Below are 24,776 nucleotides of genomic sequence, written 5' to 3' on the forward strand. Positions count from 1 at the left end.
CTTTTACAAATCAGTATAAAATCAGGACACAATATAAAAGAGAAGGAAATGAAAACTGGAGAAGAAAGAGGAAGAAAATAAAGACAAGACCAGCCACACAGCATCTAGATGCAAAGTTCTTATGTGATATGGATCTCATCTTGATAAGCAGCAATAAATTCCTTTTCAAAGTAATATCTGCAAGCTAACACTGTCAGACAAAATAAAGTTTATATACAGAATGCCAATTCAAGTGTGCACTGACATTTAAATTGTTTTATAAAGTTATGAAACAAAGCTGTTTGTTAGAAATATTCACTTAGAAGCAAGGAAACAACCAGTGTAACATCCACAACCCAGACATTAGCAAGTGTTGGTAAAAGCATAAGAAACAAGCAGTGAATTAGTCAGCTTCTGGTCAATAAAGGAAAATGATTATTCTGTTCTCTTCACGTTGGCTAAAAGGAATCACACTGGGAAAATTAATTGGATTTTGTAAAGCACCATGGTTTGTAAAAAGATCAAAGTGTTCTTTAGAATAAAGTTATTTTTTAGGTCAGGATTTTGTGATTGCTTCTTAAATGCAAAGCAATTGTTTTAAAAGAACGATAGGTCAGTGATTGAACAGAAACTTGAAAATAGCAAAAAAAACATTAGTGACAGAGGGGAACATAAAGAAAAGAGACCAAAAGAAACGGCTGTGAGACAAAAATAACTAAAGAAAGCAGCTTTTTGTCCAAGCCTGGTTTTCTGTTGTGTTTCTGGTTTTGTCATTTTTTTTTCCATGAGGTAAATACTGATTTAAATCTCAAGTTCAGAACTGGAATTGTAGACAATGCTATTATTCTGTTATTAGGAAAAGATAACAGATAATGAAAGATAATACCCAGAGCAACTCCAAGTGCTGCCACAAAGATGACTTGTGCAAGTCTACGTCTATAGGAGAGGGTTCTATAGCTATATATAGCCTAGATACTGGGCCAGGGACTATTTTCTGGCTTTCTGACCAGCTGATGCATGTCTGTAAAGCTAAACTAGTTTGGCTGTGCTTAAAATGCTGAATGGCAATGCCATGTGGTTTGAGCTTCTGCCTAAGCCATGGCAAACATCTGTTTGCAAAGGTATCTCTTTCTCCAAGCCAAAAACTGTACCAGGAACCATGAGTACCAGGAACCATCAGTTCCAAAACAATGAGTTTAAGACTTGATATATCCTCTGTACTTTGTTAGTATAGATGTAGTAGGACTACAGTCATACAGAATTACATCTATACAGTGTTAACACCAAAAAATGTTTAAAATTTACCTGGATAGTCTGTAAACTGCCACAGAACAAATGTGGTTTTATTGCTTAAGGCATATAAAGAGCTGACTTTTTACCGGAGGCCTCACTCAAATTTACAATTGTGTCTTACTTCAACATGGTAAGAAAGTGCTGTGTTTGCCACAACTGCATAGAAGCAATCAAAGTGTTACGGCAACCAAGTGCAGGCCCATGGTCATGCAGACCTCAGTCTTGAGAGGAGCTGAGAGCCTGCTGGCACATGGGTTTGCAGCATGAGGACTTAAATTAATGACTTAAACTCATGGCTGCTCCTCTCTAGGAAATCCTTCTGGCCATCAATGGGTCAGAAAGGTAGTTCTGTAGTTCTGCCGAGAAGCAGCCTTTGACATAATTAAGCACAGATCTGCAGCTAACAAAAGCCACTCCATGTACACTATCCTCCCTAGGAGGTAGGTTAATTAGAATCAAAAAATACTCTTTTCTGGAGCATTAAAAACATTTAAAAAGCTCCTCATTTATCACTAATTATATTAACTGACAAAACGACACACATTTTCTTAACTCTGTCTCTACCTTGTTGTAATTAATGCTGATGTCAAAACAACTTGCTTTTTCTTCTGTCATGTGTGTTGGTTTAAAAATTCACACAAGCAGACACATATTATGCAGTCATGTGCACGCAGACATCAAGAGGAAGGAAGACCATGACTGCAGATTCCATTCACTGTCTTAGAAATTCCTTGCAGCAAAGAGAGAAAAAATGTATTTTAAAAGTCTAAAAAAAAACCCTAACAAATTCCTCTAAGTTCCTCTCTAAAGCTCAATGTGATGTTTGTCAGACTCACAAGGCCACTCAGAGACATCAGCTATGGATGGCTTTGCAAAGACTGACCATTGTCACAGTCCTCCTGTACGGGCTGAAATACACTCGTCACGCTTGTGGAGAAGGCAAAATCACACCAACAACGATGGCCAAAAGATCTGACCATAATGTTGTGAAATTGAATGATCTAATGACAAAGTAAGGAACCGTGTTCTTCAACAGAAGATTTCTCATAAGGCCCAGAGGATTCAGTGTTTACAATGCAGATATATAACCATTTTTCACAGATGGTCCTTTATTCTTCCTACTTAGCTTATTCCTGCAGCACAAAGCCAGGTCCATGCTGGAGATGAGACATACTGTGGGGTAGCCTTTTTGCACTAACCAATGCAACAAATCACAACAACCAAATCTGGTTCAGAGAAACCTATTCAGAAATCTGAGTAACATTAAGAAAATCCATACTTTGGTTGACACATATGCCCATCATTATGGATGAAGTTGCACAATCTCCCAGCATGTCAGATTGAATTGTATCTTTTCAGCAGCATTTTTCAGTTGTCAAAACAAACTGTGGAAGAGGTTTTCCTTTTGCTAAGCTTCTAAATCAGTTTCTCTGGAGTCTCTGAAAATTTCTGTCCATCTCTTCTCAGTTTCACCTCAGTTAAGTATCATCTCAGCTAGGCAGGCTAAAATTTGAAGGGCAAAATATGTAAATCTATAACCTGAAACAGGCTCAAGCTGAAAATCGTTGTGCTTTGGAATAGTAAACCCAAGAGACGATCCTCAAGGAAAACGAGCCTGCGGGTGAAACTGAGGGATTGAGAATAAAATAATTTACTTCATTATTTTCAAACAATGAAATAATATCTATCTCTGTGTTTTTCTTGTTCTTGTATTGATGAACACATATCTTTTCATTTGATTTCATTACCATCCTATTGTTAGAAGCTGCATTTTAATTATTTGGACAAATGAATTCAAATATAGTACAAATAATAGATAAAGCAATTTCCTACACAGCTTTTGTATAAATCACTTGAGATATAGGAAGTAAGTTTTATATCTTCCTATCTGCCTCCTGTTGATTGCTAATGCTGTAGGCTTAATATGATAAGAAAAAATACCAGTTTTGAACTTCATATTGATAATTGTGCATTAAAGATTCACAGTCAGGAAAGAAATAAATGTGAATGAGTTTAACATGCTATGAATAATTTTAGATTATTTAATAGGAAAAGCTAGATTTAATGTCACTTATTAAAAAGCCTAAACAATAATTGCATATTATGTATTAATATTGCTTATTTATTTATTGAAATTTTATATTAATATTTTAAAGAACCTTCCTGTAACCAAAAGCATGACAAGTCATCAGTTGCAACATCACCATCAAGAGATCCTTGCAGTCTTATGGTATATCTCCAAACTGAAGCTTGCAGAAGTGATCTGTACATCAGCTCTCAACAATGAAGAGATGTAAGGCTGGAGTTTAACGCCCGCAGTGACACTGGAAGGGGGTTGTGTCAGGTTAACGTAACTCATGTTCACATTTCTTGACTCATTTCCAATTTGCTCCCTTCACTGTTGTTATGAAATTCAAATACGAGCCATGGCTGTGAAATGTTTATATCCTGCAATGAAAACCTTTGCAATTTAGATTCGGAAGATCCAATGTTTTCATAGCATAAAAAGAAATTGGAGCAAAGAGTTTATAGGAAAAAAGACAGTAAAAAAGCAGAGAGAGACAGGGGATCAGAACTGGGAAAGAGCTACGTGCATGTGTGTGCGTGCCCACGTCTCACATTTAGTCACATAACCCTTCTCTTGTGCCCATGGGCGCTGTGAAGGACTGTCATTGACTTGGAGAAGTTAACTTGGCAATATTCTTCAAACACACTGTCACCATGTCACATTTTGTCACATTCGTCACTGTGTGACATTCCTGCAGCCTTGAAATCCTCTGCTGCCCTACAGCCTCGACACAAGCAATCGCATCCTCTGGACCATTGCATGAGAATAGCTGCAGACTGTGGGTGCTCAGTGTGAGCTCCCCTCTGCACACCTCTCCCTGGTGCACCAGACCTCTGCCCCAGCTACAATTAGGGCTCCAGGCAGTCCTCTGGATACTTCATGCAGTATTTGGAAGGCATCTCTAACTCTACCTGGCCCATGACGTTGGGTGTCTGATAACCTATCACACATAGACACAGGTCCCTCATACTTTCCTTCAGGGACCCTCTTGCAATTAGAAGGAACAACTTGGGAATGTCCCTACAAACTGCTCTTGTCCAAAACCTTATGCTTTGAGTGTGCTACTTGCAGGAAAACGTGATGTAGTTGGGCTCCCACGCTGCCATGTTGGCCAGTATTACCTCACTTCTACCTTTGGCTGTCTTTATCCATTTAGTGCTTTTTGTCAGCTACCAGAGACACTCGTAATCTTTATACCCTGTGTTTTCACAATGCCTTACTGCTGTCTGTAAGTGGCCTTCTAGGGACGATAGCAGTACAAATACTGCATGCTAAATTCAGTAACTACTGCCCCATAAATGAGAGCTACACAAACCCCAGCAACCTTTAGTACAGACATGAAGCAAATCTCCCCAGTCAGTAAGAATACAAAGAATACTCTAGAAATTTATCTCACTATTTAATATCTAAATTTCTTACACAAAAGGCAATTGAGGACTTCTTGAATAGCATTATATAATTCCCAGACAACAACTGCATTAAGATAAAGTTACAATTGAACATACATATCAATAATTTAAGGTAAAATACATTACAGGGTTATATATTTAGCCCCAAGCAAGATTTACAAACCTAGGAAGTTTACAAATCTGGTTATAGTGAAAAGAAAACCAAGGGTGTTTAAGAACTGGAAAGGTAAAAACAGCTGCCTCAGAACAGTGAAATATGAGGGCCACTGTGAAAAAGGAGGCAGCATGCCTTTGGCATCAGACCTATTGAAAACATCGCTTCCATTTTCTAAAGAGGAAAATTCTTCATGGAAGTCTTTGAAGGAAAATATTATATGGCAACCTCTATCGAAGAAGGCACTCAAAGAATCTTACTTCAAGTATAGAATAATTTAGGAGACCTATTAATTAAACTTGTTTATGAGTATGTTTATTTCTGAACTCTTAAAATAATGTTTATAAAGTAAGTTATGTCACTTTGAATAATAAATTGCAGTCTTGATACACAAATGAAGCGAAATCCCAGCTTTTGACATTAAAATTCAATCCATTATAGAACCATTAGTTGTGTGTTTCCAGATTTTGTTCATTTTTGCCTGGAAAACAGAAGGACTATACTGTCGTGTAAGCTAAAAGACTTAGGAACCCAAGTCACACCAAATAAAAAGACTTTGGGGTCCTGTATCTTCCTGAAGTCGTAGAGGGATTTTCTCAAATTGTACACCATTAACTGAATGCACGGACATAACGAAACCCCTTAAAATAATTATTCTTACACTTAGTGCAGGATTCCTGCCCAAAAATACATTGCTAACCATGGTGCTCACAACCAGTACTTATGCCCAAACACAAAAGCAGCTCATTCATGGCAGTGCATACTAAAGCTTGAACAAACAGCCTGGTTGCCCAGCAGATCTCAAAGTACTTTACAAACGAAAACGGACTGATATGACAATTGTTGGACATGCACAGCTTCCACTGAAGTTGCAAAATGTATCTCAGGATTAAGCCATAGTCAAAGAGCCTGTTTTTGCACATTACTCACTAAAACTCCCCCTGGCTTCAAGGCCCAGTGAACTCAGCAGGGATGCTTTGGTGAATAAGAAGTGCTGAACAGGGCTCTCATGCAATTTCACAACGTTCTTATTATCATGCTCCATTACCTCTTGCTACGACACACCTCATTTTACAAACAACACCATATAAAGGACCAAATACCATAACAGTAGAAGAACCTAGAGCGAAAAGGCAAATAAACCCCCAAACTTAATAAGCAATGCAAATGTAAGTGGTAGAGTTAAGAAGAACCCACGATGCCTGGTTGTCAATCTTATGCTTTAACCTCGAGGTCAAGAAGCCCTCTTCTGCTGTCATTGCCACAACAGACCATGAACTGAGAGTGAAAATCTGTGGGGAAACAAGGAAAATATGAGAAAGCACCTCTTTGGGCTTGGGAAAAAAACCCTCACAGAACTCTTCTTTTTGATAATCACACTGCAAGACTGGGGACCAGTGTCTTATACAAAAAGCCAGTTCAAGACTCCTTTGAGTACAGGAAAAAATGATCTTTCCTGCCCAAGGGATGAAAGGCCAGGCCACTTTTGCAATTAAAAGGAGAGGGACAGAGAGAAGGGGCAGAGCTGGGATGGAGAGGAAAGGGAGAGCCTCAGAAAGCCAGGCTTGCCCCTTCTACCAACAAGACGAGGGACACTGATCCATCCCTCCTGCAAAGCTGGAGGCAGCTGCCTGCATGGCTTTGCAAGGCTCTGGCACAGGCAAAACAGGCAGAGGGGTTCTGCAACCCTTTCCTTCTGCAGCCCTAGCCCACTGCCTACTCTTTCTATGCTTTAACCTTGTTTACATGGCCCAGGGTAAAAGTTGTCTTTTGTGTTAGTGTTTCACTAGGGCTAACTGGACAAGTAGTTATGCCACTATTTTCCCTGGAAATAGGAATGGAATATTGAACACTGCTTTCTTTCCTATGCAGAGTTGGAAATCTAGACCATTAAACAATCTAAATCCTATTTTCTTTCTGAATAAATTTACCTACCTTTTTATTTTTTACCATTATCCACCACTTCCTTAGTACTAACCATTAATTATGTGGAAGTTTTATAGCTTCCTTTGAGCTCATGGTTGTTTTTCCAGCCATTATATTTTTAATTGCTCAGACCAAATTTTAATACTTTGCCTATTGCAACCATAAATCAACGTGTTAGAAAGCAGATTGCTCAGTAATTGCCATTTTATTTACTATACTGATGCAAGCAACTTCAATATGATTGAATTTTCAAATTTAGAAACAATGTAAAGAGACTTAAGAGAGACTGCAGAGTAAGTGTAAACAGCAATCAGCAGACATTGCTTTCACTTGCATTAGAATTAATCTTCAAACAAAAAGTAGAAGGACCACTTTAAGAACCTCTTGTAACCCAATGGCTGCTGTTAAGGACTCAGTATCAAGTGCTCATCTCACCTCATTGTTTTCCAGACCTAGGAATGTCTAAGGAAACAACACACCCTCCGTTGGATGTGGTAAGGGGAGCTGAGAAACACGGGGAGCTAGTTTTTAGTTTCTCTTGGCTAAGCCAGAAATAGAGAGATTGCTAAGTCAAAATCTCTCCTAAGTAGAAGACCAGAGGTCACTGGTAGACTGTAACAGGGGATATACCTAAGTGACACTGCAATACTCTAAAGTTAAAACTCTGTTGTAAGAGTGAGAGCAATTACACCAGCGGTAAATACTGACTTTTCTGGTAGATCTTTTTTATCAGTCTCTTGCTGTAAGTCTTAACAGACAGCACAGTGTCAGAGCTGGACATTTATTCACACACACGAGAAGTATTAACCGTTCTGTTACTGCTTTTGGAGGCAGATTTGGACAGCGCAAAGCTTCCCTGTGCCCAGCCTTTCCCATTGAGTGTCTTGACATCTTCAGAGAGATAATATTAAATGTAATAATAATACTTGGTGTATTGGTAGGTGCATTGGCAGGCACATTGGCTTTAAGCTATCTGACTCTGGCCTTCTAGCATAACATCCTAGTGCAGTGAATGTTACATGACATTCAGGGCAGAAAGGCACTGCCATCAGTTTTCCATCTGAGAAGGACTTAGTAACATCAACAAAGCCTCTAGCTTTACTTTCTCTTGTTTACATAAAAGGGAGAATAAACACATATAAATATATATAGCAATTGCTTATTTTATCTTTAAATTATACTTTAATTTAGGTGAAGCCTAAATTAAACTGTTAGTATTACTTGTAATACTGTTTACCTTCTCAGCATCCTCAGATTTTGCCATGCCTCTCTAAGACACCTATGGACTTATTTTGAAACATCACAGAAAGATCTCTAACAGGAGCACATCCAGAAACTAAATGCAACTTGAAGAGCATAAACCGAACTTTCTTCATTATGGCAGTAATCTCTACTCCTTTTTCAGAAGAGCAAATTTACCAGAACTGGTTTCTCTCCTTTACTCCTCTGAAAATGGTTATATTTTTGGCCCTCAACCAAATATATTCTCATTTGGATAACACTTCTGTTGTGCTCCTACACTTCCACTCTACTCTCAAGGCCAAGAAATGAGGCATCTTATGAGCTCCTGTATAGGAGATATCCTGGGAGAAGTGACCAGTCAGACGAGCATAAAGTGTGAGGATGAGGCACCCACCATGTATAAATCAAAAGATACCACAAAAGCACTTTCAAATGGAAATAAATTGGTCTTTTTCTGAATTTCTGCAATCCTGAAGTGAGATGTTTCATTTGGCAGATGAAAATTTCCCTGGAAACCAGCTGGATTTGTGAAAAAAATCCATTTAGTGTAACGCCATAAACTGCCATTAGGAAAGGATTTAAACAGAAAACAGATGACCATGCATCTAATTGCTTTGAAAGCAGCTTGGGGGTGGGAGCCCACACTCCAGCCCAGCCTGCCCCTATCCACAGGCTGGACTGTAGCTCCTTTAGCCCAGAACCAATGATGCTACATTCCCAGTACTTTAAACTCATTTCATATAATCACTTAAAAGACATAATTGATGCAATTTACTCTCTTTTAATTGAAATTAAGTATTTATGGGGAATGCACAAACAAGCCAGTATTAAGCAGTTGCTGTGCTCAAGCATTTTCCTTTGGAGGAGTTATTTCCATCACGCTGCAGAAGCATCTCCTCTATTTGGGTTATTTTATGGCAGTGCTAAATGTATAAAGTTGTCGAGTAATGACATTAATTTATGAAGTTTTTATTCCAGTGCAGATTGACTCCTAACATTGAAACTTACAGTTTCTGTACAATAATTAGCACTTACATTGTTCTCTATACTTTCAAAACACAATTATTAGCTAATCCATAACACACTTCTGTGGTGTATTAAGGGTGGCTGCACTGGTTAACAAAACAATCAGAAGAGAGTTCCACACAGCCAAGGAATCAGCACCCACTGACTGTTAGAACCTCCAGTGATCTCTTTCCCACTATCATCACCTGCTTTTGAATTTTTGTAAGCACAGACAGCATTTTACATTTCTGCTGAATCCCACCCAAGAAAGGTAAGAATGTGAACTGTCTTCTGGCAGTAAATACTGAGGCACCTCACCAACGGTTGGGAAGGATTACTGGCAACCCAGCATAAAAAAGATACTTACCTTACAGTGAGTTGTCTTCCTTCATAAAAGGGATGAATTTCTAAGACAGAGGGACATCTCAGAGCATCTAGCAGAGATGCAGGGCATATAATTGCAGGAGGAAGTAATGCAGATACATTATTCTTGGGACACAAGCTAGGCTACCTGTGTGTTACCCTCCAAGCCATGTGGGCAAATACCCTTTATTAAGACTTAGCTTTATGGAGGAATGGTTTAGGCGGTAGGGGTTTCCACACAAAATTCTACACAAACACATGTGCAACACAACAGAGGTTTTAAAGAGCAATCTTGAAAAGTATGGACACACACCCACAAAAACTCCTTACAACCATCACTGAAGTGCCCAGCTGTGCAATAAACCTTCAGCACACATTTCACAAATGAAATCACAGAAAAGACAAAGTATCAGGTCCTTGCACCTCCCTCCTTTGTGCCCCTTTCACACTCAGTCCCCACTGCCCCATGCCTGTCTCTCTAAGTCAGGGGACAGCCAGCAAAATCCCCACTGAGGGCTATAATATAATGTCACACAATTTTTGTTCCTGTTGGTGCCCAGACTGGTGCAAAAGCAAACTAAAAATCAGTTCTGGGCAATCAGTCTCAGCCATCCCCTCTGCACGCTCCAACCTGTGCTTGTCAACGTGGGGTACAAGAGGGAAGGAAGACACAGGCACTGAAAACGCATGAGGACTCTGTGACGTGCTTACATGCTACATACATATACGTGGAAACTTGTTTCATGTCACTATTAACACAGAATGACAAAGAAAGGTTTTAGCAAGGTTTATAAAGTCCTGGTGGGGATGGAGCCCAATATCCACAGGGCAAGATGTGCCTTGGTCTGCATTGTGCAGTTTATCACCACGTAAAGACGTCCTGAAATGATGAGCAGCAAGATTTGCAAACGCAGCTGATGAGTTTGACATCAGTTTTGAGGGCACAACATAGACAATCATAAGGATCCAGATTTACTGGGGAGGGAAAACTCAAACAAAAAAACAGCAACAAAACCTCTGAGTCTTTCCAAGAAAAATTCTTGTCTAGGAGTCATATGCATTAAGCTGAAGCTACAGGAACCATACTGACTCTTAACATGCTTGTTACTCATTTCTTTGTGTATTTAGGCACCAAACAGCACTAAAGCGACAATTAAACTCAGCAGTTGCAAATGCTGTGTAAAGTTTGTAAAACCTGAATTTTCTGCATAATTCTTACCTATTCTGTGTAAACCATTTAAAAGCAAATATGCAGTATGTTAAGTGCTAAAAATAGTACTTCTTGGGTTATTCTCACGTCTCCCTTGCCAACTGCAAAGGGAATGAAAAACTAATTCAAGACGTCTAATAACAAATTTTGCATAACAGGTGACTAATGCCAGACTTCTAAGTCAATGTTTAACCTATAAAATATGATTAAGCTGAGTTTTAAGAGAAGTGATCATTCACATAACTCAGCAGAGCAGCTAATCAGGATATTTCTGTTTTGGAGTCTGAGCACCTGGCTTAGAAAATATTAACTACAATAACCTTGAAACCAGGAGGGAAATTTACTTATGTTCAATAGATATCAGAGCTTCTAAAAGAAGATGGATTCTCAGGTTAAAATATACAGAAATTTTTAGTTTCTAGATAAATATTATATCTTTAAAGGCTTCTTCACACTGAACTATGGTTAATATTTAATTTTTTAAGTCCATTTACTTCAGCTTTCACTTAAGTCTCTAATGTAGCCATCATACAGGTGAGAGAGGCTGAAATCAGAGACATGTATATTCAGTGCATTCATCTATCATGTAAAAGGTTTTCCTATTAACATTAGTATTAAGGGGGGGGGGTGTTGAAGCTGACATGATGTATGACATTCTTTCAATGGTTCTGAAGTTAATTAAGTATTTTCAATGAGCCTGTAGTGAGGCATTGAGATTGACAATGAAGACTAAATCTGATTCCTACTTCTCTTGTCAACTGCCAGGTTAACAGCCATGAAAAATGATGTAAGGAAGAATGATGTTGATCAAGATCATGGAAAAGGGGGAATTTATTGTAGAAGTAGCTCAGTAGTAAAGATTTGCAGAGGCATTGACTTGCTGAAAAATGGTTTTATCTCAGGCACAGCTTAGCGTGTGATGTGATACTGTTCAACTTCTTAGCACACACGATCTAAGGATGTCTGGCATATGACAACTGTGAAGAGATCTATTGCAGGCATCCCATGCAGCTCTTAAAACCTGGCCCTGTGGATCCCAAATTCCAGTTTCCAATGGCTCTATGTGTGTGTGTATGCATAAAAGTCTACCCAACACCGATTTGGGGGTCACTTAATGGGTAGGTGACCTACTTTCACTCAGTGATCTCTGCTTGCCTCTCTCAGCAAGCAGAGATCAGAGTTAGGAAGACACATAGAGAAGTGTAACTATTCACTGTTGTAAGTGAAATCCTTCAAAAAGCTGTGCATGCAAGTGAAGGGCCCAGGAATACTTGAGTAGAGATCTTCCCTTTACCTATTTGTCCCTCTCCGCTTAAATATTGCATGCTTTATTTTTTATTTCTCTCATTCTCACCCATTGGTAATAAATTCAAATCAACCAATGAACTTTCCTAAAATTCAACTTATAAGTAAATAATAATCTTTAAATCTCGTACTTTGCCTTAAAACTCTAAATTTAGTTATTTTTCTACTGGAATCACAAGCATTGTGTGTCTTTTCCCCCATTTTTAACTCCCTCCACGAAAATAATGACTGCACTAACTTGCTTCAAGAATTATTCCTGGGAGAAAGTGTTGTCTAGTAACTAAACCAAGGCATAGGGGTCAAAGAACTTAGTTCTGGCTTCATTACCAGTTCACCTGGTGAGCTGGGGAAAGCAACTTCATCTGACTGCATAGCATTTTACAAGTAGCTATTTCCCAGGGATGCCAGAAGAGGTTAATTCATCCAGCCTTAGCTTTGTCCATCCAGCCTAAGTTAGTCATGGAAGTTCGCCCTATATAGCTAGTGAGGAGAGACGCACCTCACCCACAGAGGCTGAGTGGGCTCAGAGAGGATTACAGCTCTCCATTGAGAGACTCTGGGCAACCAGCATAGACAATGGCCTCAGTTAATTAAAGGAAAATATTACTTTTTAGTCTGCATTTGTCTAGCTCTGTAATATAATGAGAAGAAAATCCCTGTATGTGTCAAAACCGATAAACTTTCAAACTATGAAATATGAAAGACTGTCCCTAATACTTACATTGACCTCACTGTGCAGTTTGTGCTGACAGACAACAGCCACAGCATCGGGCCACTAAAATCCCCAGTATGGCATCATCCCCTGTGATATTTAGCAATGCTACCACAACAGCTGTCACTTTATGCCAGACTTGCTGTCTTTCCTCAGCATGAGATCTCAAGCAGACTATAATCCCCACATCCTTTGGGAAATCTTCATCCCTTCGTATCATGGACCTTGATCTATAGTTGTTCTTTTGACCTTTCTTCTCTAGTATTCTTTTTTAGCGTTCACGTTCTCTGGGGCCATAAGCTGAACTCACACAGATTGCATTTCAGCATTAGCTTAAGAACATGAGCATCAGAAATATTGACTGTATTGCAAAATTTCATCCAGTTTATGGACTGTTCTGTATTTTCAGTCATGTCTCTACATGAAGTAATTCATCAAAAGGCAGAGAAAACCAGGTTTCTAGTGAGCTTCGAAGCTCTGTTAAAATAAAACATGTTAAACTGTTCAGGTAAAAACGACTTTCGTGAAGAATCTTTAGGATCTTTTAGCCCAATCACCCAGGACCTGTTTCAGCCTCTAAACTTGAGGTTGTGTAAGTTATCACGAAGTCTGGGAAAAGCAGCAGCAATGAAATAGGACAGACTTATACTGTCCTTATTACTGCAAGTAAAGAAGGAAAAGAATCTAACACTGAAGGTTACAACAAAAAAACCCCAAACTGCACCTCTTCAAAGTGCAAAACTCCATAAGAAAAGAGAACAACTTCTAAGGTGAATAGATTGAAATAAATATGGGTTTCTGGGGTCATATGGTGTATGAAATGATGGCACTGTGGAATAATTAGATAGAAAAAAAAAGAGTAAAATTTATTGCTTAAAAATTAACAAAGAAAATAAATCCAAAATGCTTTTAGCACAAAATGCATTTTTTTTTCCAGATGAAAAGGACAATTAGAAATTGAGAAAAGAAAGAGAGTGATAGAGGAAAGATGCTGAAACAGGTTCAGAAATCATTTCAAGCTTTTCCCTTATCTGGCTGTAAAGTGAAGAACGCTGAGCTCCCTCCTGCTAACTCCGCAGCCTACTCCCTACTGCAGCTCCCATTCCTTCCTTCCACTATGGTGAGACAGATACGTGGTTGGGAATATTCCCTTATTGCCAGATGTAAACCCAGGGTCTTAATTAAAAAAAGAAACTATTCCTGTAGAATCACTGCAGTTACAAAACTGTGATTCCTGCTACTGCTGAGAAACTACTAAAAGGCCAGTACACAGATCCACACATGTCTTTTATGTTGTTGGAAGGTCTTGTTTTCTGAAAGAGCTGTCATTTAAGGGCAGAACCAGAGGTGAAACAGCTTTCAATGCAGTGAACTTTAAAACAGGGAAGAAAAGTGGGAAGAATTTGTAGCCCCCAGTTCCCAGTTAAATTAGCAGCTGCAAACGTAACAGCTGTTGCAAAAAGAAAACCTCTTTATTTGCTTTCCCAGTGAGACTTGGATTATTCTAACAAAACAGTCAGAAGAGGAAATGACTCAATTTTAATTAATAAATTGCCAAAGAAAAGCAATCAATAATCTCGAGCACAAGGATGTAACAGACACTCTTTTTTCTGTGTGTATGTAAATATAATTAAGCAGAGACGGCTGTAGATGAACAACAAAAAACTAAACACTATAATGAAAGCTTGAAGAAAGAACTAAAGAATACCCTCCACACACACATAACTTCATGTTATCACATTTAAAATGAGAACAAAAGAGAGGTTTTAAAAGGAGATCATGTTTTCCCTGCACAATTTCCTACATTTGACATGGACAACTTTACGGAAAAATATACTATTTAAGGAATTTTAAAGCCTATTGATAGAAACAAGAGTGAAATATGACTGAATCACAAAATAAGCACTTAAACTGAAGCATTTGTGAAAATGGGAATTAAGAAAGCTCAGGAGTCTGTAGGGAAGCAGCCAGTACAATCTAGCAGACTGGGGTGACTACATTAAACACAAATGAATCTGCACAAAAACATGAAGAAAATGTATCAAATAACCTGTTTCATGCATATTGAACGCTGCCTATTTCAGATAAAGCAAAAAAGAAAATCAGAATTCTGCTTTTTATTCAACGTTGGACGAGTTACACTGTGTAACTCTAGTGGGAATGTGATCTTTAAATTTAGCCAAGGAATGAAAATACAACCTTTTGTATCTTAGGAGAATCCTACAAAGGCTTGACTTTAAAAGAACATTTGTAATCCCTGGTGCTTCTTCAGCTGTGGCATCTGAAAAGCCCCCAAAATATCTGTCCGTGCTGCCCATGTACAGAGGCAGAGTCACTCAGGGACTAGAGTTAACCTGCAGTAGAGTGGAAGCTGCAGTGAGGACAGCTCAGACAAACAGAAAGGAAATGCTGTGATAAAAGAACTTGAAAGTGGACCAGGAGATTTTTAAACTGTCCGTTTAATTTTAAATATGCTTCGCTTTGTTGGTTTTTCTTTCCTTTTTACTTGCAATAAAAACAGTGTGAAGCTTGCGATGAAATTACGAAGTTGAAGGCTTGATCCAACAATGTAAAAATAAAACCAGTGTATTTTAAACAGTAGGCAGCAACTAGAGGCACAAAAGCTCCTCCTATGGTAAGGATCTCACATGGCCAGGGAAGTGGGGTACTATCTTGGCAACTGCTGCTTTTGTCCTAAGGGTATGAAAGTTGTATTTACTAGATCAAAAGAAAGAAAAATAGCTGATACCAACCTCAGCATCTAACCATGTACACTAACTGCTGACAGAACCTAGAGCACTCAAGGATAAATGCCAGCGTTTAAGTTTTGAGCACGTACCAAGTTGTGTAGTGCAGCCACACAGCACTGTTCAGCATCTTAATTTATACAGAAATCTCTGCAACAAAGAAGCAATTTCTTGCTTAGTGAACTCCTGCACTTCTGTTGAAGCAAATGTGTTAAAATTATTAGAAGCAGCAGAACTAGGTTTGACAGCATCGCCTGCAATCTGGCTAACCTCTCTTCAGTGGGAACATCATGGACAAGCAAGTGAGGCATAGGCCTGACATCTAATCAGCTAGAGAAAAGAATTTACTATTAAATAACTTAGTAAAAAACCCCTTTACCAGTAAACAAAGGAACAGTAGAATTGGAGATGCCACTGGAAAAACAGGGTGAAAAAAGAAAGGGAAAAGAAAAAAAAGCAGCCTTTGCTATTGCTATCTGAATGAGACTGCAGTCCTTGTCTCCTACATAAGAGAACGTTGGTGCATTATCAACAATGACCAATAGATTAGGATCAAAAATAAAAATGTCTCTAGTTTTGGAGCAATGCATCTTCTCTGGTGGTAGGAAGTAAACAAAAAAACCCTCTAAAACAAGGAAGCAAAAATATACTACCATAATGTCGAGCTGTCTCATCTGTATTACTCCTTCCTTCTCAATTTTACTAACTTAATAAAATGGACTGAACTCAGCAAAATAGACTCCCCAAATTTCAGCAGCACAATCTATGAAACATACCTCTAAATTGTTTTTTTGCTTTTATTAATCTTTTCAGTGGTGACACTTTCCAGCTGAGGACAAGGAAAGGATTTTTCAACCCCTCTGGCCAGCGAGACAGTGTTCAGTGCAAGTAACTCCATGTGCTTGTCATGTTCTTTCTTTTGTCTCTAAGCTGTTGGCCACTGTTGGAAACAGGATCCCAAGCAAATGGGCTTTTGGTCAGGCCTAGCTTGGCCATTCCAAGATTATGTTTTATTCTTTAATACACATGCATGAAATATAACCTTAATATCTTGCATTCTTTGGCAATTGGATATAGTGGCTTCCAGATGAAAGCCAACTGCTGTAATGCAGCTTTATCCAAACAATTAAGCTACACTGAGTTTCAACAGCTGAGAAAAGGGGCCTTTAACATGAGCATTTACATTTCAAAGTATAGAAGTGGCCTAGACAAAGATGAATAAATACAACAAGTTGTTCTACTATGCAGCTTTATCCAAACAATTAAGCTACAACTGAGTTTCAACAGCTAAGAAAGGGGGCTTTAACATGAGCATTTACATTTCAAAGTATAGAAGTGGCCTAGACAGATCAATAAATACAACAAGTTGTTCTACTATTTAAGGGTGGCTCCAAAGCAGATGGAGACTCCCTTTTTACAAGGAGTCCCATGGAAAAGATGAGGGGTGATGGGCACAAGTTACTCCCTGGGAGGTTCCAACTGATGAGAACAATCAGCCATTGGAATAATCTCCCCAGGGAAGTGGTGGATTCTTCAACATTGGAAACCTGGACACAATGGCTGGACATGCTGCTGGGACATGTAGTCTAGGTCATGTTTTGCCTAGAATGGTTGGCGCCGATGATCCTTGAGGTCCCTTCCAACCTGGGATTCTATGGTTCTATGAATAATTCATTCTTCCCATACATTTTGTATCTACCTTATTCCCGCAGCATCTGGAAGGGTTAAACATCTGAATCGGGACTATACATGATTGTTGTACCAAAATGGGAGACAAGTGTTTGTATTTTGAGGCTGGAACAGGCAATGAAATGCAGTAAAGAGCTAAAAAGTATTCATGGCTATTCAGGGAGAGACCTGTAAAAGTGATCCCTGGATTTTTACTCTGATATTATAAAAAGAGCAGGTCTCATGCATTAGCAGGTCAAAATAATTTTTAAGACAAGAAGTATGCTTTTGTAAAAGCTGATGCTGCTTACAAATGTTAGGTCTGTTCCAACGCCTCCCAGATTCAGGCACAGAAGAATGAACAAGTACATTTAGCTGCCCTGAGATGCTTTTAACTGTAGGTGCAGCCCTCCAGTAATTTCCTTAGCTAATGTCTGCAAGGAGAGACGCTGCCAATCCGTCTCTCTTCATCTGATACTCTTGCTCTAACTAAACCTCACCTACTCACCACATGGCAGGCACAGAATCACTGAGCAAGCAGCTAACAGCTAATTCGAAAGGTGACAAAGCCGAAATTCTCAAACTGTAACAACTTTTTGACCTCTTCACTGTTGGCTTGTCTAATCAATCTGTAATCAATGAATGTTTTCCCTATATGCAAGCTATTAACAAAGCAAATTAATTGGCTGAATTGAAAGATTTAAAGCACATGAAAGTTCTGAGTGGTTGAAGTTTTCCAGGGGCTGCTGTGAGGGAATAGCTGCAGAGGCACTGCAATGCAGCACAAGGCAGCTTGCAGACCACTGACACTGAATATTCTTAGGGCTCAGTTCTACCCTTGCACACACTGCAGGGGGAAGGAACATGAGTATTTGAGATTAAAATGTGCAATACAGCGTTTTAGCAGCTTCATCAGGAGTCCAGTATTCTGCCTACCCCCACTCCCAAACTGTGTCTTTCAGGACAAATTGTCACTATTTCAACCAAAGTTCACTTTCCTTGGAAAATGTATTTCAGTTTCAATGCTAAAATGGTTTGTTTGTTTGTTTGTTTCCTTAATTCCTTCCATACTGGGCTATAATTTGCAACTGTTGCCATTAAAATCAGAAGCTGTCCTGCATAAAAACCTGGAAGTGTTTCCCTATGTGGTATATGTTCCCATTTTAATTTCTAATTAATTATTCAGCAGGGACACACTGTTCCATGTTAGGATAATATCCAGGCTCAGGTTTTTATTTTGCAGAAGGTCCTGCTCAGTAGCTCCATATCTGTACAATGTTTTAAGTGATCTGGGAGTTGCTAAGCTGGGAGGAGAGTTAAAATGCTTCCAGGAATATTAAAAATTGGAGAGCAAAGCTAAATATAAGTGATTGGTTCCTCTTCTAATTTTGTCCTAAGTAGCTTTTGGTCTTTAAATTCTCTTTTATTTCAACCATGCGCAGAAGATGTGAGCTGCACATGGATATAAAAAGCCACCTCTCTGAAGCCTGGGGATGGCTAGTATACTTTGAACACATGCACAAACCTCTGTATGAACTACGTCCACAGTGATAGTTAGAGATCATGATGCTTGACATTATCTGACCTCCATTTACATTGTATGTGTGTACATAAGGTACAGTACACAGGTTATCTTCAGTTCTTCAAATAAAAATAAGGAATGATTCAAAAAGCCCAGTTATGGCTCCTGTTCCTAAAGCTATAAATATATACTCTTAATGTTGAACTCTGACTTTCTAATCCCTGTGATTTGTCTTCTTGCTTCTAATAATATTTTCATATTTTTATTCATAGATTTTGCATTTATGTTTGGATTTTCATATATCTTTTTGCTCTTCTATTTCTCAGAGACATGAGGGAAATAAAAATGGTGAGTACATGAGGAAAACAGGGACTGAAGAGTGGAAGAACTGAGGAGTTGTTCCTCATTCTTCATACTACCCCTTGTATTTCCATTCAGCTCCTTCTCATGCAATCACTGCTTGTATGTTCCATTCTCCCTTTGTTCACTGTGTCTGAGCTCCTTTACAGTATTTGCTCCCGGACCACTTCCATCTGAGGGACAGACAGTGTGCTTCAGATAAACACCATCGCCAACCACAAGTTTGACAGCAGTCAAAAACTTTGTGATGCTCTTCTATCTCAGCTAGTCTCTGCATTTGTTCGTTCCAGGCAGGATGAGAAAACAAAGTGCCTTAATATCAAAAGGAAAAGTTATTCAAGTTGATGGCAAGCACTGGGGTTTTTTTGCAGGAGTTGCCATTCTCATGAGATTTGCTGCCAAGTCTATACACAGAAATGTGAGGGGAGTTCATACAAGGTTTAGATGAACTTTTGACTGTTTGAAACAAGGAAAGGGAAGTCAAACCTTTACAAGCTGTTTCTATAGGATCCACCTCATTATTTTTACCACAGCAAGGTATATTATTTGGTTTTGGAGACATTGCCAAGAATAGTGTGCTTTAACCTTTTCTTTACTGTATAAAAACTAAATCATTGGAATATAAGCTTTTCCTACTAAAAATTTTAACTGCTAATCACCAGCTGGCTTATAGTAGTAACTGGTACTTGTATCCACATCGCTTAACACCTGAAATATCAGTAGCTAAAGGTTTCACTGAATGTTTTTGTTTGCAACAACATCTAAAAGCTGAATAACCTGGAAAAAATAAAATAAAATAAAATAAAATAAAATAAAATAAAATAAAATGGTACTGGTTAACAAAATGCAGTGGTTCTTCTTGGATGTCCCCCAAAAAGCTTAAGTTGTAGTAACAACAACTCAGCTTCCAGTATGAAAATGGAAAAATTAAACTACAAGCCTACTTTGCTTATGTACTTCATACATTTTGGAAGCATTTTGAAGTGAGGAGCCCCTGAGGGAAGCACAGTTTTAAGACTGTATTTTATGACCATATTCAAATATATGCATCAAGATATGGTAAATAAGAGATCAGGTATAAATAACAGAGAAGGGACAAAGAGAGTTCTGCACGATCTCCAGAATGAAAATAAACTTTCATGCTGATACAGAGTGTGTCTTTCTGTGTGACCTGTAAATCCTTAAATAATTCCTTGTCAAGGTTATTTCAACAACTGGTTTAAAACTGTGTCTTTTTTCTTTGCTGTTAGGGATTTTTAAGAAAAAATACTTCATTTCACATCTGTATTTATACAGTCTGCAGTAACTAGCATCTCAGATTAAAATTGAATACTTCAGCAGTAATACTACATGTGCTGGACAACTACTGAATACTCTCAGCACCTTAAGAAGATTCAACCATTTCCTATTAAAAGGCTAACTTTTGGGTCCAGCTCCACTCTCTTCAGCATGTTTTGAACTATTTGCATGAAACAGCAAACTGGCTGTGCTTCACTGACAAGAACTCAGCAGCCAGGACTAGTCTGCCCTCAACAGGGTTTTCAGTGAATGGAGCAGCATTGTAGGTAAAATGGAATAAATATGCAACATGATACTTGATGGATTTCATCAGCGTAATTTGAATTGCACGCTCACTAAACCAGAATTTGGCATAGTACAGAGCTGTTAAAATATAGGGGAAAAATATGTCAACTACAAGTTCAAATATAATAGGAAAAATCTGTCAAGCAATGTTATTTTCCGTGTATTAACCATGGCATAGAACAACTGTGAAATGCCAGTGATTGCTACAAGTACTCAGACACCATGGTGATAATTGCAGTATAAAATCGCCAGACAGCAAACAAGACTGCTGGAACTAATGGGAACATGGTTTTATTCAGAACCCAGTGTGGATAGCTATCTGTAATGGAACTGCTTTTCAATACCTTTTCTTTGAAATAACTTTGATTATTACTTATGCATTTGTATATTAATATGTTCCATTTCTTTAACTACAGATAGACACTCGCAATTGCATTTGCTCTCATCTACCCACTTCTTAGTACGGCCTAGCTTATTCTGCTTGGTGACCCAAGTGCAGATACACCAATAAATGGGTGCATGATACCACATATGAAGCACAATTGGAAGTTTGACTAAAATACCAGTTGTTTTTTTATTTGTGTGTTATCATCAGAATCTGGAGGAAAAAAAGAAGATCCAATGCTGGATAAATTCTGGCAGTACCAATTCATGTTCCCTGTGTCCCTGACAAAACTGACTAGCTGAACCTGCTATTAGAGTTGTCATGTTCCAGCTGAGACCTACACGTGTCCTAGGCTGGGCACAATCAGGCAGACTTCAACAGCTTGTGTTGACAGGCCATAGCAGGACTTGTGAATTGAGCTAGAACTGTTTACTGAAAACTGATAAAGTGGTGCCAGCAAGTCTTCACAGACACCTGTAGTTGCTGAATTCATCTGGAAAGAGTTTCAAAGTAAGGACTTTGTGGAGAAAAACCACCTTCAGTTTCTACTACTCTTCCTTTCACGAATTCCATGAGAGCCTCAGAGGCATTTGGGTTGTCCCAAATCCATCCCTACTTATTCCCACTGAAACAAGATTAAACTATAGAAAGCTAAATATTAGACACCGAATTATGGATATGACACATCTCACCTTGAATGTCTTATATTTTTCTGAATTTCCTGTTGATGCTTTTGTTTAGAAAGCATCAACATTTTCTCTAGTAAGTACTTGTTGTCTGGGTCAAATTGCCCTGAGGGCGCAAGGACACCGTCATCCAAAAGTAATAATGAGAAGCTCTATGCATTTAGCAGGAAGCATTTATCTGTGTTTAATTCTGATCTGACAGTCTGAAGCAACTTCAGATCTTTCTGGTGTTTCACCGAATTCTGGATATGACACATCTCACCTTAAATGTCTTATACTTTTCCTGAATTTCCTGTTGATGCTTTTATTTAGAAAGCATCAACATTTTCTCTAGTAAGTACTTGTTGTCTGGGTCAAATTGCCCTGAGGGCGCAAGGACACCGTCATCCAAAAGTAATAATGAGAAGCTCTATGCATTTAGCAGGAAGCATTTATCTGTGTTTAATTCTGATCTGACAGTCTGAAGCAACTTCAGATCTTTCTGGTGTTTCTGTTCATTCTTATCTTTTGCACTATCTGTTTCCAGAAGGAGAATAGAAGAGAACTTGAAATGAGCAATAATGAAAATAAAATGATAAACTAAGTGTCGATTACTTATTATATCACATTTAAAGATAGTTCTTACAGTTGCATAAAATACTTCTAAAAGCAAACTCTCTGTTAAAAATACAGCCATTTCCTTGGGATAGAATTGCCACTTCAGTATTAATTCCAGACGACTTCTGACAATAGCTGGGAAAAGCACTATCTACAGCAGCCTCACCCTGTTAAACAGGTGGCTTTAGAGCACTTATCTTTTACCGTATGACTTAAGTTTATTATTTTGCTTACCCTCTGGCTGGTATTGTGCTATGATTGTTACCGTCTGCCCCGCTCCCTTCAGCGCAGCTGCAGCCTGCTCATGGGTAGCACCTCGAAGATCAATACCATTCACCTGCAGGAGGAACGCAAACAACAACAGATCTGAGTAGTTTCACATCAGACAGAAAGGCAGAGGAGGGTTGTTTCTTTAAATAACTGATGGATGTAAAGGTCAGGCTGCTGAGATGCAAAAGGGAAAGTACAACATCAAAATAGCTGGGAGGATGTCACCTGTGAGAGGCCATGAGGACCTGCACTAACACTGCACCCCATAGCTTGTCTATGCTTACGTGCACATCCGCTGACCGCTACTTTCTGGGGTTTCCTGCTCCACTGAGTTTACATTTTCGGTAATCTCTTCATCAATCAAACAATATAATTTAATATGTAGGGTTCAAAAGATAAATCTGTTTGCAGGTCACTGCGGAATACTGCAAGTAAGGAAACTGCTCCTTCAGCCAGGCTCTGCCAGTCCAGTCTGTAGCATCAGAGAAACCTCTAACAAAAATCGCTGGTTGGAGAACTACAGTAGAAACCCCATCTACCTTTTTCTTTTCATGCAATCCCTCCACCTATTGCCCAGGTATACCTCCATATCTTGCACGTGATAGCAATGGAGTTGCTATCAGACACAGTTTCACTGCCTCAGGCTGTTCTGCATTAATAGATCTTTCCATGGGGACCCTCTTACTTAATTTTTTGCTGCATAAGCAGTGGAAGTGGAACAGAGTAGAACAAAGAAGGGAATCCACCCCTAAAGCTCAGGGGCAGTTTCATAACTCTTTGTATTTGTGACATTACATGTTTTGTGGGCAGCAAAGAGACAAAATTCATATATAGAATTATTAACTGCTCCTGTGAGCCTTTTCTTGCAGTGAGAGTGTTACCATCTGGCGATGCTGAAGCATGTGAGATTTCTTATTTGTTTATATATTTATTTGCCTTTCCCCTTCACTTCTACAGGTTTCCACTTCATGATGTTTCAGTGAAGAACTGGATACTTTGGACATATAAACTTCAGCATGAGATACATCCATTTCTGACTACTCAAGAAAAGAAAACTAAAAAGAAAGGGGGAGGGAGAAAAAGAACATAGATCTCACAGGAATTTGAGTTGCAGCCGGTGTGGAGAATGCAAGCTTCCTGAAAGGAATACAATTTGGGCTACTGCTGTAGAAAAAATAGGTGTTGTGTCCTACTTTTCCTGAGTGATGGTGTTACGACACTTGATGCTGCATTGCCACTGGCACAGAGGTACCAGCACTACAGTTACTCATTCACTCAGCACTGTAGTCACAGCTTTGGTATTGTGGAGATTCCGAGAAGAATCCTTAAGTTTAGGCAGCACAGTGCCTGTATCATGCCATAAAGGAAACCTCAGCCTGGATTCACTGCCTTCGAAGAAGAAAATTTCACCTTTCCTTTAATAGATTGGCTTATTGATATATTTTTCCCTTTCATAACTGGAGTCCCTGAAAGAGTCCTGAGAAAGAAGTAATAGAATGAACTGAAGGAAAGCTTAAAGGATTATTCCTGAATTCCTGAGCTGGGGAGATGGATATGAATGATGTCACCTGGGCAGTATTAGAAGGTCCAGGAAAAAAAAAACCTAGTAATTTTATTTAGGCTTAAGCCTGAAGACTGTAGACTTCAGGAGAACACAAGCCTCTCTTAAGCAATACAGGAAACCATCGTGGTGGTCTGTTAAGAGTTGTGTTAACAGAACATGAAGCTCTAATAGTAATTAATAAATTGTAATAATCTCTCTCTATATAAAAAGAGATGATGTAGAAAAGAATAAAGAAATCACATGCTTATTCTCCTCTGAAAAACAACAGTTCTATCTGCACGTGATCTAATAACTAAGAATGCATCAAGAATATAAATATGACAGGAATTCCACCAAAGTTAAGTTATATAAGTATTTTTCACTTTTCCACAGAACACCAAGAAGCCACTGAACTAGCAGGTGACTTCTTTGTGCCCTTTGTGGGCTCATTCTAGAAGAAATGATTGCCTAAGGTGCAAACATAACACATTATAGTGAGTGAATGCCTCTGAAATGAAGTTTCCTTTTCTGCTAGGATATAGGCAAGGAAGGACAATTGAGGAGGACTTACAGGTCTGAGTGGCTGAAATCAAAAGAACAAGGAAAAGGTATGTCACAGAGAAAATCAACTCTTATCTCCTGTAATTTTTACCAAGATGCTAAACAAGCTAGGCAAAAGAGATGAAGAAATGTTGAACAGGCAAATGACCACTGGGTTGCCAAAATGCTGATGTCCCTCTTGAAGACA

General features: G+C 38.8%; 1 protein-coding gene across 1 annotated transcript in view; it reads right to left on the reverse strand.

Annotated features, from left to right (window-relative positions):
* LOC104402488 (disks large homolog 2) overlaps positions 1-24,776 on the reverse strand; it is a gene marked incomplete at both ends in the record, with an annotated part of 363,023 nt that overhangs the window by 168,722 nt on the left and 169,525 nt on the right. Inside the window, one exon of the mRNA XM_010010378.1 lies at positions 22,450-22,552. Coding sequence (XP_010008680.1) covers positions 22,450-22,552 — 103 coding nt within the window. The remainder of the gene's footprint in view (positions 1-22,449; positions 22,553-24,776) is intronic.

Source organism: Nestor notabilis, unplaced genomic scaffold (genome assembly GCF_000696875.1).
Source record: "Nestor notabilis isolate BGI_N333 unplaced genomic scaffold, ASM69687v1 scaffold1630, whole genome shotgun sequence".
Lineage (NCBI taxonomy): Eukaryota > Metazoa > Chordata > Aves > Psittaciformes > Psittacidae > Nestor > Nestor notabilis.